Here is a 13,675-nt window from a genome sequence, read left to right on the forward strand (position 1 = left end):
TTTGATGTAGTTATGCCTAGTTCAGGAACCATTATTGTTGTCTTTAAGATACAGACTGAAGCAAGGAAAACGGTGCGCTCCGCAAGAACAACTTCTCTCCGTTCATCCGTGCTCCATTTTGTTTTTAAACGGCCCCACGGCTTTCTGGGTAGACACAGGGGAACCATAAAGCCTTTCTAAAATACATTTTTTTTTTAAATTTGCGCATATAATGTTTTCCAACCTCAGCAAGACTGCCGCACTTTCATTATCATTGGACGTATCAAATCAGAGATGCCCCTTGCACGTTTAAATACCGCTAATACTACTTTTATTGGGAATTTTAGTCAACCTGATTAAAAACTTCTTGTGTAACAACAAAAGGGAAGCCCCTGTGCTGGCCGGAATCTCGTTTTTATTTGTGATACCGCTGTTATTCCTCGCGCCTAGCAAAATGTGAGCCCAGAGAAACCGCTGGCTAATGTCCCTTATTTCTGGGAATGTACCAACCTCTTATCGATGAAGCTGAAGCTTGGTAAAGTGTGCTTGCTCCTTAGGTGCCTTTTAAATAGAGGTACTTTATAAGGCCTAGCGGATGGAAATAGAGCCAATGGATGCGACCAAGACGCCAATTTCTCTAAGCCATAGACAAGAGCTCTTCCCTTCTTGGGAAATTTCTTGATCACTTCTGCCGGTCCTCGTGTACCTCTCCGTTATTGAACTGGCACCTCGTTAGTGCTCTTGTCTCGATGCCCCACGCCCTGTGCATCAAAGGGTGATCTTGCTTGTTTTACCAACCGCCATATGATACAAATATTGGAGCCGCTTCTTCAGGATGGTGCCCCACCCCATTCGATAATTCCTGGATCCTACCATGTCTCAGGTATGAACGGGTATCGGGTGAACACTTAATGATTGGGAATCTTTCTTCAACAAGAGAATCTTCTTCAATACAAGAAAAAATGGAGCTAACAGACAATAGACAATATGAAGCTTCAGCCTACTAAGGCATTATTTTATTCTGAATCGAAAACTAGACTTAACAAATATGAATAAATGATAAGTGGGTTTCAGGGAGGCCTCAGCATTTACACTAGATCTCTTACTGACTATAAGTTACTGCGTGCTTAACTAACAATTTTAACCCGAAAATTGAAAAAAAACCTGTTACTTGCTAGTCATCATTTTCACGAATTCTGCAAGAAAATGATAAAAATATAAGTATAAAAATTATTTAAAAAATAAGAAATTGTTAGTGAGATAATTTGGAAAATTTGGATAACGACAAATTATAAAAATAATATTTCAGTGACAAAAAAAAATCCTGGCCCACAGCCACGCCTTCCCAAAAATCTCAATAATCATGCCCTTCTGCAAAACATCTGAGTGACGTCAAATTAATTCATTTTGGAAATCCGGCAAACGAGAGTATAAGTGTGTTTCAAGGCTCATCGGAGCATCGAGCTTAAATTGTTTATAGGGGCCCCATTCTGTTTTTATCTTCTCCTTCCACTCCTCACTCCTCCTTACTATTTCTGGTGTTGACCTAAAGGAGTGCTAAATACCATGAAAGGGTGACGAAAACAGGGGCGGATCTAGGGGGGGGGGGGGCGAGGGGCGGCCAGCCCCCCTATTTTCAGACAATTGGCTTAAAAAATAATAGAAATAAGGAAATATACGGAAGAACAATAAGTCCGGCTCCCTTCCTTGAAACTTTTGCTTCGCCCCCCCCCCCCCCCCCCCTTTAAACTGGATCCGCCCCTGGAAAGACATTGAGCTAGGCTAAGTAATTATTCATGGGGACTCCAAAAAGGCGTAAAGGAAAATTTGGGTGATTGTGAGGGGGGAGGGGTGAGTGTAATGTGGTGCCCACCATCATAGTTGACTTGACCATCTCCATCAATATCAGCCTCCCTGATCATCTCATCGACCTCCTCATCTGTGAGCTTCTCGCCGAGGTTGGTCATGACATGTCTGAGCTCAGCAGCACTGATAAAACCATTGCCGTCCTTGTCGAACACACGGAATGCTTCCCTGATTTCTTCTTCGCTGTCTGTGTTCTTCATCTTTCTTGCCATCATTGTTAGGAACTCAGGAAAGTCAATGGTACCGTTCCCTGTAAAAAATGTACAATTAAGTAAGACATCGTGTTACATGATCTGAATTTTGGAATGTTTTTTTTTTTTTTCATTTCATCAGTTCATATATCAGTGGCGTAGTCATGTAGTGCTGCAATTGTTCGGAGTAAGTACGCAGCTGCTTTGTCTCCTATTATCTTTGTTATACAAAGGAGTTCTTTTGTCTCTCTTTTTCTCGTTCTTTGTGTCGAGGTGCGGATATTGTTCATTTGCCCAGTCAAATTGCAGCTTGTAAGAGCTGCGTACTGACCCTTACTCGTCCACGTTCTTTTTTCAGGTGATTGCTGTCACGCAATTGACGAAAGAAAAAGCCAACATAGGGTGTTGGCAAGAGTTTTCTTACCTTTCACTTTTCAAATTTTCAAGCAAGGGAAGGGGACTTTTGCCAATACCCAATGTGTTGAAACTCACCATCTGCATCAACTTCATTGATCATGTCTTGAAGTTCAGCTTCTGTTGGGTTCTGTCCCAGAGAACGCATGACAGTGCCCAACTCCTTGGTGGTGATTGTGCCATCACCATCCTTGTCGAACAGGGAGAAGGCCTCCTTGAATTCTGTCAGAAGATAAAAAAATGTGCCTTTTCAAATTTGACTATAAAATAGCGTTAGAAAATTAAAGCGATACGGATGCAATGGCGTTTAGGAAGCATAAGAAAGCGTGGGGCATATTAACGTCGAGTGAATGTTATGTTAGCTTTTAGCCATCACGTAAGCAGAATGAGTTAATCTTGTTTTAGTAGTAGCACCTTAGATTCAGGTTATCAGGATATGGGCAAATATAACAATGCAGGGGCGGCGGTATAGTCCCAAGAGTAGGGGAGACTGGGGGGGGGGGGGACGCAAAGTGAATGGGGGGGGGAGGGAGGCTGGACGGATTGTGGTTTCGAAGAAAGAGGGAGAAATGGTAGGCTACCTGTGTTTGACAATAAAAACATTAAAAATGAATACAAACAGTTTTAAAAATGTATGATATCGCCTTTAAACAAGCAATCGATTTGTACATATAACGTTACGATAGGTACATGTAAAAACCGGCGCGCACGTAAAAAACAAACAAACAAACAAAAACAAACAAAAAACAATGCCCCTGCCTCTCGCCGTCCACCGCCCCTGTCATTATAAGCGGATATTTTTTTTTACTAATTTTAACGTCATGGATTTATTGTCATAATATTCTATAGCCGTTTACCAGCTTCCAATATACACGGTATGGACCTGGATGCGGCAGGGACGGGTTTGGTCTCATCTTGTACCGAGGGCATGCAGAAAGATAGAGAAAAACTGAGGAAGAACTAGGATAATAAAACTTACATGCAACAAGGACATAACAGAGCTATTTTGGAAAAAAAAAGGTATACCATTATGGTCACAAATACTGATTAAGAAAATATATTATAGGGATATAGTTGGTATGGTTTCTTATTATTTTTTTATTGATAATTATCTTTAGGGGCGCTGCGACGATTGAATGCAAGCAGAGATATTTTCAAGTCATGGTAGATATTTTGAAGGTTATTTTTTTTGGCGTCAGGCGAAAATTATAAAGTGATTAGTATCTGTAAAGTAAGAAATAGTCAATGATAACAAAAAATTGATCAATACAGTATTGGTCACATACCAGCGATCTGCTCCTCGCCAAGTTGTTCCGCCTAAAGGAGAACAAATATTGATTATTGTCATCGTTAACACCACCACCACCACCACCACCACCTCTCCAAGTGTATATCCTGTTTACGTTGTCTATACTCTTTTATCATTTAAACCTGCCATTACAGATTTTTACCATTTCCTTTCCATTTTCCAGTCCGATCCAAACTTCATGCTCTGCACCTTCTACTTCTACTTCTACACCACCACCACCACCACCACCACCACCTCTCCAAGTGTATATCCTCTTTACGTTGTCTATACTCTTATTTTATCATTTAAAACCCGCCATTCCAGATTTTTACCATTTCCTTTCCATTTTCAAGTCCCATCCAAACTTTATGCTCTGCACTTTTTACGTCAATTAGTTTGGGGAGGTAGTAAAAAAACCTGCGAGTTTTGGTGTTGTTTGTTTTTGTAACTATAACTTGTGTTTACGGCGACACATTTTTTCGCTTTTTAGGACAGGCGATAAAGGATCTAGGGGAGGGCTTTGGGGCATAAACCCTCCCTCTCGGACGACCTAGGGAAAGTGCTCTATACAGAATTTTTCTCTTGAATGCATGCCAAAATGAAGGATTTGGAGTTAGTATTCCTTGGTTATCTTATATACCTAGTTCAGCCGGGTTCTCCAACACAAATTCGCCATTCTTAATTGCGTGGGGGATTGGGTTGAGTTGATATGCGAACAGCATGCTGGGACGATTTTAGAGGACCAATAACATATGGCGTCGTTAGCAAGATATTTCATCGTTCGACGCCATGCTGAATTTATTGCGTCCTCTTAAAATCGTCCCATCTTACTTCTCGCTCTTATCAACTTAACCCAGTCCCCCGCGGAATGGCCAGCAATATCTAAGAACCCCTCTCCTATCTCCTTTTCCTGCGACAGTAATATTTCCTAATTGCGGCATTTCCTTACGTGAATCTATTCAAATTTTAAATCATTCTTTTCATAAATTCTGTGGTTTTTGCTTAATTCGAGAAGACCCGATTGTCTGAGGAAAATAGGGTTATTCTATGATATTTATTTTTGTAACGTTTTCAAAAGAGAGCACCTGTCTGAAGGCAATCTTCGTAAATCATGTTTTAGATTGCGTTGAGGTTAAAAAAAACCCATTTTAAACATTACAAAGTTAATCCAAATAAAGTGATAAGTTTATCTGATGATCTCCGAAAAAAGCTAAAAGTGCGTTCTATTGACAAAGCATGTCTTTTTAAGATAAATTCTTATGAAAACCCGCCTAGAATCCACACAAAACCCAAACATAATCGGAACATTTTTTCTCACTCGTTGATCTTGTATCTACAAACCGTCCGGATATAAGAAATTTTAAAAAGGGGAACTAAAATCGAAAGAGCTGTCACATCTTATGGTTTTGGTCCGCCAAATTCGAAATACAGCGTGCTCTTTTATAAATTCCCATTCAGACAAAGCTGGTCAAAGTTTTGTAACCGCAATCGCTCGTAGGGAAACGAAAATTTAACAGTGTAGTTTACTTTGAGAAAGTGTTATTCTAGACGTCTGTCCATCTAGAAAATATATCAAACTACGCAACAAGCCTTGGCAAAAATAGAAAGCAAAGATAAGGTCATTGGTGGCCGTGACTATAACACTCAAGTAAGTTTTATTTTGTTTAGCTTGGTTTGAAAACGAAGCTAATTACATGGACCCTTAAAAACCTTTCATTAAAAATAAAATACAAGGATGTTGGATCTGCTTTCTAAAAGAAACGAAATTACATTTCCTTCAGAATTCCCATGGAGTTTACCATGGGTGGTATCGTATATTTAGGTACTGTTTTTCCTTTTTTGAATAAAGGGCTCCTTCACTGTGCGACCATCTTAACGTTTTTCTAATGACCAAAGAATGAACACATGCAGATGTAGAATAAATGGTTATGCCCTTTCAAATGATTTTTTTTATCGATGCGAATAGTAGCGCATTATTCTTACCATTATTATTGTGTTGACGAGGAAGTTGTCTTTCGTCCAGAAAGCAGATCAAAGTTGTGGTATGCAACACCGATGAACGTAAATTTGACCCAGAGAACCCAACAATAACACAATTCACAAATTGCTTCTGATTGGACAAATCTACAAGCTACAAAATGAATTATCGATGGAAATTGAATTAAAGATCACAGAGTTTTGTTAATAAAAAGAGAATGATTTAGGAATCCCATCTAGGTGGAATTTCTGATAAGCAATTTTGCGATTGAGAATTGAATTAACTGAGAGGCACTTTGTAAAGATTGTGTCAGCCTCAAAAAGAAAATTACTTTAAAGAAACTAATTTTCCTTCACGCTCGTAAATAATTGAGACTAATTGAAATCAATAATTAAACTAAGGAAGCTAGAAAGTTGGAGCTTTCGAAAAAACGTGCTTCCTTTGGGTTTGGAATACATATGCTATTAGGAAAACGTTTGGTTTTAACTGCAAAGGAGATATTAATAATAATTTTGGACACGAAATTGGTTCATATAACTAGAATGCTTTGCCTTCTTTCTATCGAAAATCAGCGAATTTCCACACACAAAGCATTGATAAAGGCAACTATATTGTTCGAGAACGTTTATGTTTTAGTGTTTTGGTTGGGTTTGCAGACGAATGTTTATTTTATCATTTGCACTGGAAGGGAAAAAGGTATTGGTGATAGGTTAAACAACGGTGGTTTAAACCAACGCACTTTGTAATAGAGATGTCTCGTCAAATCACAGTTACGGAAAAAAAAAACACTTTGGATCAAGATGCCCTATGGGAGACTGGGGCGAGCACGCGTGAATGATGGTAGAAACAAGAAAAGCGTCCCGGTGGCCCATTCAGGATTCTCTAAACGTTTGCGCGTTTCTTTTTCCATATGAATTCGATATTCTGTTTTCTGTCCAGAGCTTTGAGCATCATCATCTCCATCAATGTATGCTAAATATGTGGTGCTGTTGTGGACATATCTCCGCATGATTTATTCATATGAATCTCATGATCTCATGTATCTGAATGTGATAAGTCTGCTTGATTACATAGGCATGTTGCTTTGAAGTTTTCATATTCCCTACAGGCCTGTTTTCTCCAGGGTATTTCGGTCGCGTTGCACTCCCGGCATTTTATCTCTTTAGAGATAAACTTTTCTAACACTTTTTGTGTTATAAGGGTGGTTTTTCAAGCCTCCCACCGACCCGCCCTTTTCCTACCAGCGTCTCCCGTCTCCCCCCCCCCCCCCCCCCACACACACAAGCCGATCACTGTGTGTGACACACACGCAAGCACCCTAGCCTCTCCTCCCGACCTATGGCCCTACACTATGGTACAAGGAGGGGGGGACCTATGGCCCTACACTATGGTACAAGGAGCATATCAAACATATTCCCCACGGATAGTGTCCTTCGTATGCATTGCCTTATATGGGCATTGATGCCCATATTTAGAAGAGCTAATGTTTTCCCGCTCCCTGATCTCCAGAAAACATGGTGAAAAATGCTGATTCCTTTCAATTTGAGACTCGAGGCAAAAATGTGTCAAAAAAACTTTATCGCTTGGTCAAATCTTTATCACACAAGTCTTGAAAAGCCCTTAGACCCAGGCCTCCAAGAGATTGGCCGAGCGAGATTTAAGGTCACCCAAATATTGATATGGGGGGGACATATGGCCCTACACTATGGTACAAGGAGGGGGGGGGACCTATGGCCCTACACTATGGTACAAGGAGGGGGGGACCTATGGCCCTACACTATGGTACAAGGAGGGGGGGGACCTATGGCCCTACACTATGGTACAAGGAGGGGGGTACCTATGGCCCTACACTATGGTACAAGGAGGGGGGGTACCTATGGCCCTACACTATGGTACAAGGAGGGGGGTACCTATGGTCCTACACTATGGTACAAGGAGGGGGGGACCTATGGCCCTACACTATGGTACAAGGAGGGGGGGACCTATGGCCCTACACTATGGTACAAGGAGGGGGGGACCTATGGCCCTACACTATGGTACAAGGAGGGGGGTACCTATGGCCCTACACTATGGTACAAGGAGGGGGGGACCTATGGCCCTACACTATGGTACAAGGAGGGGGGGGACCTATGGCCCTACACTATGGTACAAGGAAGGGGGACCTATGGCCCTACACTATGGTACAAGGAGGGGGGGGGGTACCTATGGCCCTACACTATGGTACAAGGAGGGGGGACCTATTCCCTACACTATGGTACAAGAAGGGGGGGACCTATGGCCCTACACTATGGTACAAGGAGGGGGGGGTACCTATGGCCCTACACTATGGTACAAGGAGGGGGGACCTATGGCCCTACACTATGGTACAAGGAGGGGGGGGGGTGCAAGAGGTTTGCTCCGTGTGATGCGTGGAAACAGAAAAACTGAGGCCGTGATTAGTGAATCGTATTCTTCGTGAACCGTGAAATAGCGAATTTCTTGCGTGAATCGTGATTTCCAATCTGATGGACCTGAGTACCTCGACTTCGGTTTCTGTTGTGTTTTTGACATTTTCGTGGCCATAAAAAAAAACAAATTTACTCAATGATTTGCAAACTTGCGAAAAATTAGTCTGTGTCCGTGATGAGCCCCCCCCCCTCCCCTCCCCAAGCCTACTCGCTCACCCCACTGCGGCGAGGTAGGGAATGGTGACCAGCCGCGCTATGTTTTTATTGTGACAATCACGTTAATCATTAGCTAATGTGATGGTGTCACTAGAGAAACATTGCAACAACATCCCCTTCTTTCAAATCTAAATGCTCTTGGCAATACCAGCACTGGTATTTGTACAAAATAATATTAAGATTGGTTAAGACACGCATCTGTGATTTATACACAATAGATTTGCTTTCTTAGCCGAGTTAATGCCATGCAAATGAATTTCGATTATTACTGTGCAGCACCGTAAATAAGTAAGTTGGTTATTTTTACTCTCCCTCGGCTGTATCCAGTGCTTGCAACCGATCAGAGGCTGACAACGGGCGCACAAAATTTGCAGAATTGAAATTACACTAATTCAGCTTCAAAATGGTGAGTATAAGTTCACTGGGCTTACAGTATAGCAATATATCTATTATTCTGTGGAGGTTTTACGTTTACACTCCCTATCTCCATTCGTATGACTTTGACATTTACTCTATGGCATGGATTGTATTCAACCATTTATAAGTCCCTTTAGAATGTACTAACAAATAAAAAATAACGATTTTTATATAAGGTAACATCAGCCGCTTTTTCTCGATTTTATCACCCGAATCATGCATTAAATTCTCTAGAAAACTAGAATATTCCTAACTTCGCGTCGCTTGTTCGCTTCGAATCGCTCTAATGAATTTAGCGTCGTCAAACTATATTTTTGTTCTAAAACTTGTGTACGGGGAAAGGTAAAGTCCTGGCAATTTCCGGTGCTCATTTTACTTGTATATATTTTATCGCACCGACATTAATGTAACGAGCATGCAGAGTGATACGCGCTATTCGTGTTTTGATCTGGCATAATAATTATTCAAAGAACACTGTGCTCTATACTGAATAATTTATAATTATACCCAAAGACGCCGCCCCGAATAGAAGCCACCCTAAAATAAACGCCGCTTTACAGTTTAAAAATAATAGTCGGATTTAAGTCCCTGAAACTCGAATAAACTAACGCAGCTGGAACACGGAAAATTAGAAATCGGCCGCGCTGCAAGTAAATACGTCACGCCATTTCAACTGGTGATATTTCAGCATAACATCTTATGGAAAATTTTTAATTGTTTCAAAAATCTTATAGATGAAAAATATGAAAACAGAAGAGAATAAAAAAAGGTTTTCATGGTTTCCTGTGTAATACAAAAAGTCCCAACCCCCCAAACACAAGTGTCTGAGGAAGAGATGTTCAGTTTAGGATAGTGGATATATCGGTTTTAGGAATACAAGGGAGGGCTCAGGGAAGAGTGGGGGGGGGGGGGGGGGAGGGGAGGGGCGTGACGGAGGAGATTTGAAGGACAAAGGAACCAGCCTCTGCTGCCTTTTTTTGCTACTTTAACTGTTAGCAAAAAAATAAAATAAAATAAAAATGTAAAAATGGCAAAGATCTAGGGGCCTTGACAGAGTTTTTTAAAAAATCATCGCAGCGTTTTTACTGTCCGTTGGCCCCTATCCCCACCTCCTTTTCTCCCTCCCTTCCTTATTCTTGGCGCGGTGCTTAATTAGAAGTTTACGATTTTAGACAGGGCTGTAGCGGGAAGTGTGGCTAAGAGTTTTGAAAGCTAGATATTTCAGTCAGCCAAGCAGTGTTTTTTCTGTTCTTTTTAATTGGTTTCTTCCCCCCCCCCCCCCCCCCCCCCCAACCTTAATATTCATGACTGTGTTACGGCATTGGTATACAGGATCTATATAAAATCATTCGCATTTTTTGGCGTGCATGGAACTGCTTAGCTACATATAACCATCGTTCAGTGTCTAGCTATCGGGAAAACCTCGCATCTCGAGACATGGAAGCCGATGAAGTTGAACTAAGCTGAAAACAATCCTCGAAGAAAGGAAATATGCGAAAGGTGTTATGATTGCATTCATGATATGTAATGGGCACATATTTTAATAGAAAAAAAGTTTGTAATGAAGAAAAAGCGAGGCTCAAAGATGTAAAAGAAGGCGATAATAATTCATAGATTTATTAACCAGTAAATAACAAATCATAAATTTATAAATCAGAGATTTATTAGAGATAATCCATTCTTTTCCTAAAATCCGATTCCTTTTTCGACAGGTGGAAAAACTATCCAAAGCACAAATCGCAGGTAAGCTTGTTATCATAATTGTTATTATTATTATTGTCTGATTATAAGTAGGAAGTTAGTAAGTGAACCTTAGTACCATGGTTAAAATATCAATACTAAAACTGTTTTACGTATTTACTGGTAGCTGGGACGCGGTTTACCTTCAAGGTTGTGGAGATTATGTATCTTACGTAAGACGGGGAAAATCTGGAAGTGTAGCACAATATTTCTAACAAGCATGCTGGTAGTTTTGTACCCATTGCAACTGAATGCATAGTTAACTGTCCCTAGATTAAAAAAAAAGGCACATCGGCTTATTTTAACCTTAAAGCAGGGATGAATTTTTTTAACGATAAAACTTGAAAGTTTTAAAAATATCCAATTACCTAAGAAAAACGGTGATATGTCTGCGCTGCAGTTATTTGGATGTACTAAGCCTCAGGGTTTTTATTTAATCATCATCCAATTTCTGCCGATTTCATCTACTGCGTGTCTACCAGAATTCCATGATTATTTATTAGGAATTGATGTTAAACCCAAATTCCGCTTTGTTCGCCACGTCGGATGGTTCATAACCTGCTTAGCGAGCCCGTTCTCCCCTCCCTTTTAAGACGCTAAGCGAGATGGTTTCTTGATCTTTTAGACTTTCCCAAAGTCCAAGTCTTTTAGACTTTCCCAAAGTTGTTCGGCTTTTTGTACATTTGTTTTTGCTGTGCGATTCCTCTCGGTGCGCCCGATTTTGTTTGCATCGCTTACTGAAGAAAAAGCTCTTTGGGGAAAATCAAATTTGGCGACTTGGGGCAAGTCTCCGAGAAGGATAAGACTCCCAAGCCTGTGCGAGTATTGAGTATCAAGACTGATCTATCAAATCACCTGTCATTTTTTTCCTCCGGTTTTTAGAGTACAAGGAGGCGTTCAACATGTTTGACAATGACAGGAACGGCACCATCTGCTCGCACGAGCTCGGCTCAGTCATGCGTGCACTGGGGCAGAACCCAACCGAGGACATGATCAGAGATATGATTGCATCCGCGGATAAGGACGGTGAGTTGACCGTGCGCTACTGTTATTCGTATAATACCTCGTCCTTTTATCGGCTAGACTAAGCGCCCGATTGTCCAACCGTACCGTAGTCTCCCTCGACTCGTCACGCTAGGCGGCGCTTGAGCCCAGTTACTTACGCAGGATATAAGTTGAGCCTAATTACTGGAGCTCAAACGCTGCCTAGCGTGACGAGTCTAGAACGGTAGCGAGGTAAACTAACCATCCCGGATTTTTCGTCGGAATTCTCCCGACGCGAGAGAATGGAAAATAAGAGGATTTACGAATGGTACCCATTCGTCCTCTTCTACAATTCTAAACATATTTGCTCCGCATTCGAATACGCTGTAAGGCGCGTTCCAAAAAATTGGCTGAGGGGGGTGCGCAGTCATATGGAAAAAGCATAGTGTTTGAAGATTCCCTAATAAGAAATGACCCACTTTTTGGCCGCCAAGGGAGTGGGGGTGGGGGGGTGCGCACCCCCCAGTGGGCGCGCCTGCGCTGTTATGTGAGTGAACCTTGTGCTATATGTGCCCCTGTCATTTCTCATTTTTAGCTAGTGGTAACATCGACCTTCAGGAGTTCCTCAGCATGATGTGCACCGTGCAGAGTGGGAAGACGCAGGAGATCCGCATGGCCTTCAAAAGCATGGATAAGGATGGCGACGGATTCATCACCTTCGGCGACTTGAAAAAGACGATGCAAGAGTGTGACGAGCACCTGTCAGATGACGACCTCAAGCGCATGATCATTGATGCAGACTTGGACGAAGATGGTCGAGTAAGCTACACTGGTGAGTGGCAGATCAATCTTTATCTATGCAAAAGTGTGACTACATAACTTTATATTATATTAACATTTATATGATGAGAGTGTACATGGTAGGCGTTTGGGGTTGCAAGGAACGGCCAAAGCAGGGGTTTTGCCACAGGCTAGTCTCTCCTTTTACCACCCAAGAGGGTCGGCATCACCTCATGTTCAGGGCAAAGGTAGTCTTCCTCGCAGCCGTCACGCTAGGCGGCGCTTGAAGCGAGGTAGACTAGAGCAAAGGCGATTGAAGTTACCATTTACTAATAGTGGCTTGAGAAGAAAGAAACAGTACCACTTCCTTTATTTCTAATGCTGCATTTTTTGTTTGTTCCAGAGTTCGTGCAGTTCTTCAAAGATCGAGAGTAATAGCAGAGGGACTGAAGCTATCAATTTACTCCACAATTTCTCATATATAATTCAAGTTGTAGATAAATGTAATATCTCACAAGCATTCTTCTGTATTTTGTGGATGCAAAATCGTGAGATCATAGCTTTCTCACTGGAACCAGCCTTACACATCGAATAGTTTTGTAGAGTGCAATTTTGCTCGAAGAAAATAAAACACTCATAATCGGGTGAAATAAACTGAGGAAAAATGGCGCGTGCCCCTTATGCGATAGGCAAATCCAGGTGTAGCAGCAGGCTAACTCTCCCCTCCCCCTCTCCCTTTTTAATTGCTCCATTTTTCCCCGTTATTGAACACTTCTGTAGCAGCTTGAAACCAAAAAACCTCGTTACCATGCCAACCGTTAATCGAAAAAAACCTAAAAGATTGTAATTTTTTTATATTTTGGTCCTATATTCTGTCTCGAGTACTAAGTCAAGTTAAATAATCAGTTACAGAAAAGCGTTATTTTTTACCTCGGATATTTTGGAGGGAGGGGGGTGTTTAAATGTTTCTCTCTTTTAAAAACTTGTTGACAAAAAGGCCTAAGTTTGTGGTTTTCTATCCTTGGTCAACTCTCTTATTTACGAGAGCCTCGCTTCCAAATATGATGCATGGGATATGTCGTCCTTCGCGAAATTGCTTTTCGGAAGTCCTTTGTTTCAAGGTCATCAAAGCCGCGGAAAGGAACTCGAGCCAACAAATACAAGGGCCGTAGCAGGGGTGGGGCACTGGGGGCACGCCTCTCCCAATATTTAAAAAATATATAAGGAAATGACCAGTAGGGGCGTGGCTGTGCCCCCCGATATTTTGTCTTTGTATTGTGCCCCCCTCCCCCAAAATCAAAGGCTTGCTACGGCCCTGAATATACAAATATATACAGTCGATAAGGTTAAACGCTTTGTTTTGGGAGAGTTGGGA

The 13,675-nt window shown here is 41.6% G+C and overlaps 2 protein-coding genes across 4 annotated transcripts; one reads left to right on the forward strand and one right to left on the reverse strand.

Moving 5' to 3' along the window:
• Positions 1-967: 967 nt before the first annotated feature.
• Positions 968-5,836, reverse strand: LOC5518675 (calmodulin-A). 2 transcript variants are annotated; one of them, XM_032363337.2, is made up of 6 exons: positions 5,722-5,823; positions 3,737-3,767; positions 3,308-3,364; positions 2,529-2,672; positions 1,853-2,095; positions 968-1,175 (listed from the first exon to the last, which is right to left on the reverse strand). In XM_032363337.2, the coding sequence occupies exons 1-6, from the start codon at positions 5,722-5,724 to the stop codon at positions 1,147-1,149; spliced, it is 507 nt and encodes a 168-aa protein (XP_032219228.1). In that variant the 5' UTR covers positions 5,725-5,823; the 3' UTR covers positions 968-1,146. The 2 variants fall into 2 exon arrangements, with proteins under 2 accessions (XP_032219228.1, XP_001638669.2); XM_001638619.3 differs by lacking the exon at positions 3,308-3,364 and having other exon boundaries at positions 5,722-5,836.
• A 2,718-nt stretch (positions 5,837-8,554) lies between these two features.
• On the forward strand, positions 8,555-12,945 carry LOC5518724 (calmodulin-A). 2 transcript variants are annotated; one of them, XM_001638554.3, is made up of 5 exons: positions 8,555-8,785; positions 10,509-10,539; positions 11,419-11,562; positions 12,116-12,352; positions 12,704-12,945. In XM_001638554.3, exons 1-5 carry the CDS (start codon positions 8,783-8,785, stop codon positions 12,733-12,735), a joined length of 447 nt encoding a protein of 148 aa, XP_001638604.2. In that variant the 5' UTR covers positions 8,555-8,782; the 3' UTR covers positions 12,736-12,945. The 2 variants fall into 2 exon arrangements, with proteins under 2 accessions (XP_001638604.2, XP_048581781.1); XM_048725824.1 differs by lacking the exon at positions 8,555-8,785 and adding an exon at positions 10,213-10,296.
• Positions 12,946-13,675: the final 730 nt, after the last annotated feature.

Source organism: Nematostella vectensis, chromosome 3 (genome assembly GCF_932526225.1).
Source record: "Nematostella vectensis chromosome 3, jaNemVect1.1, whole genome shotgun sequence".
NCBI classification, from domain to species: domain Eukaryota; kingdom Metazoa; phylum Cnidaria; class Anthozoa; order Actiniaria; family Edwardsiidae; genus Nematostella; species Nematostella vectensis.

What these genes read in the sequence shown, in the direction of transcription:
- LOC5518675 (XM_032363337.2), bottom strand. An exon ending in CAATGAAGTTGATGCAGATG is followed by an intron (nt 2,096 to 2,528) that starts GTGAGTTTCAAC and finishes CATTTTTTACAG; the next exon opens with GGAACGGTACCATTGACTTT. An exon ending in TGGTCAAGTCAACTATGATG is followed by an intron (nt 1,176 to 1,852) that starts GTGGGCACCACA and finishes ATTTTCTTGCAG; the next exon opens with AATTCGTGAAAATGATGACT.
- LOC5518724 (XM_048725824.1), top strand. An exon ending in TGCATCCGCGGATAAGGACG is followed by an intron (nt 11,563 to 12,115) that starts GTGAGTTGACCG and finishes TCTCATTTTTAG; the next exon opens with CTAGTGGTAACATCGACCTT. An exon ending in TGGTCGAGTAAGCTACACTG is followed by an intron (nt 12,353 to 12,703) that starts GTGAGTGGCAGA and finishes TGTTTGTTCCAG; the next exon opens with AGTTCGTGCAGTTCTTCAAA.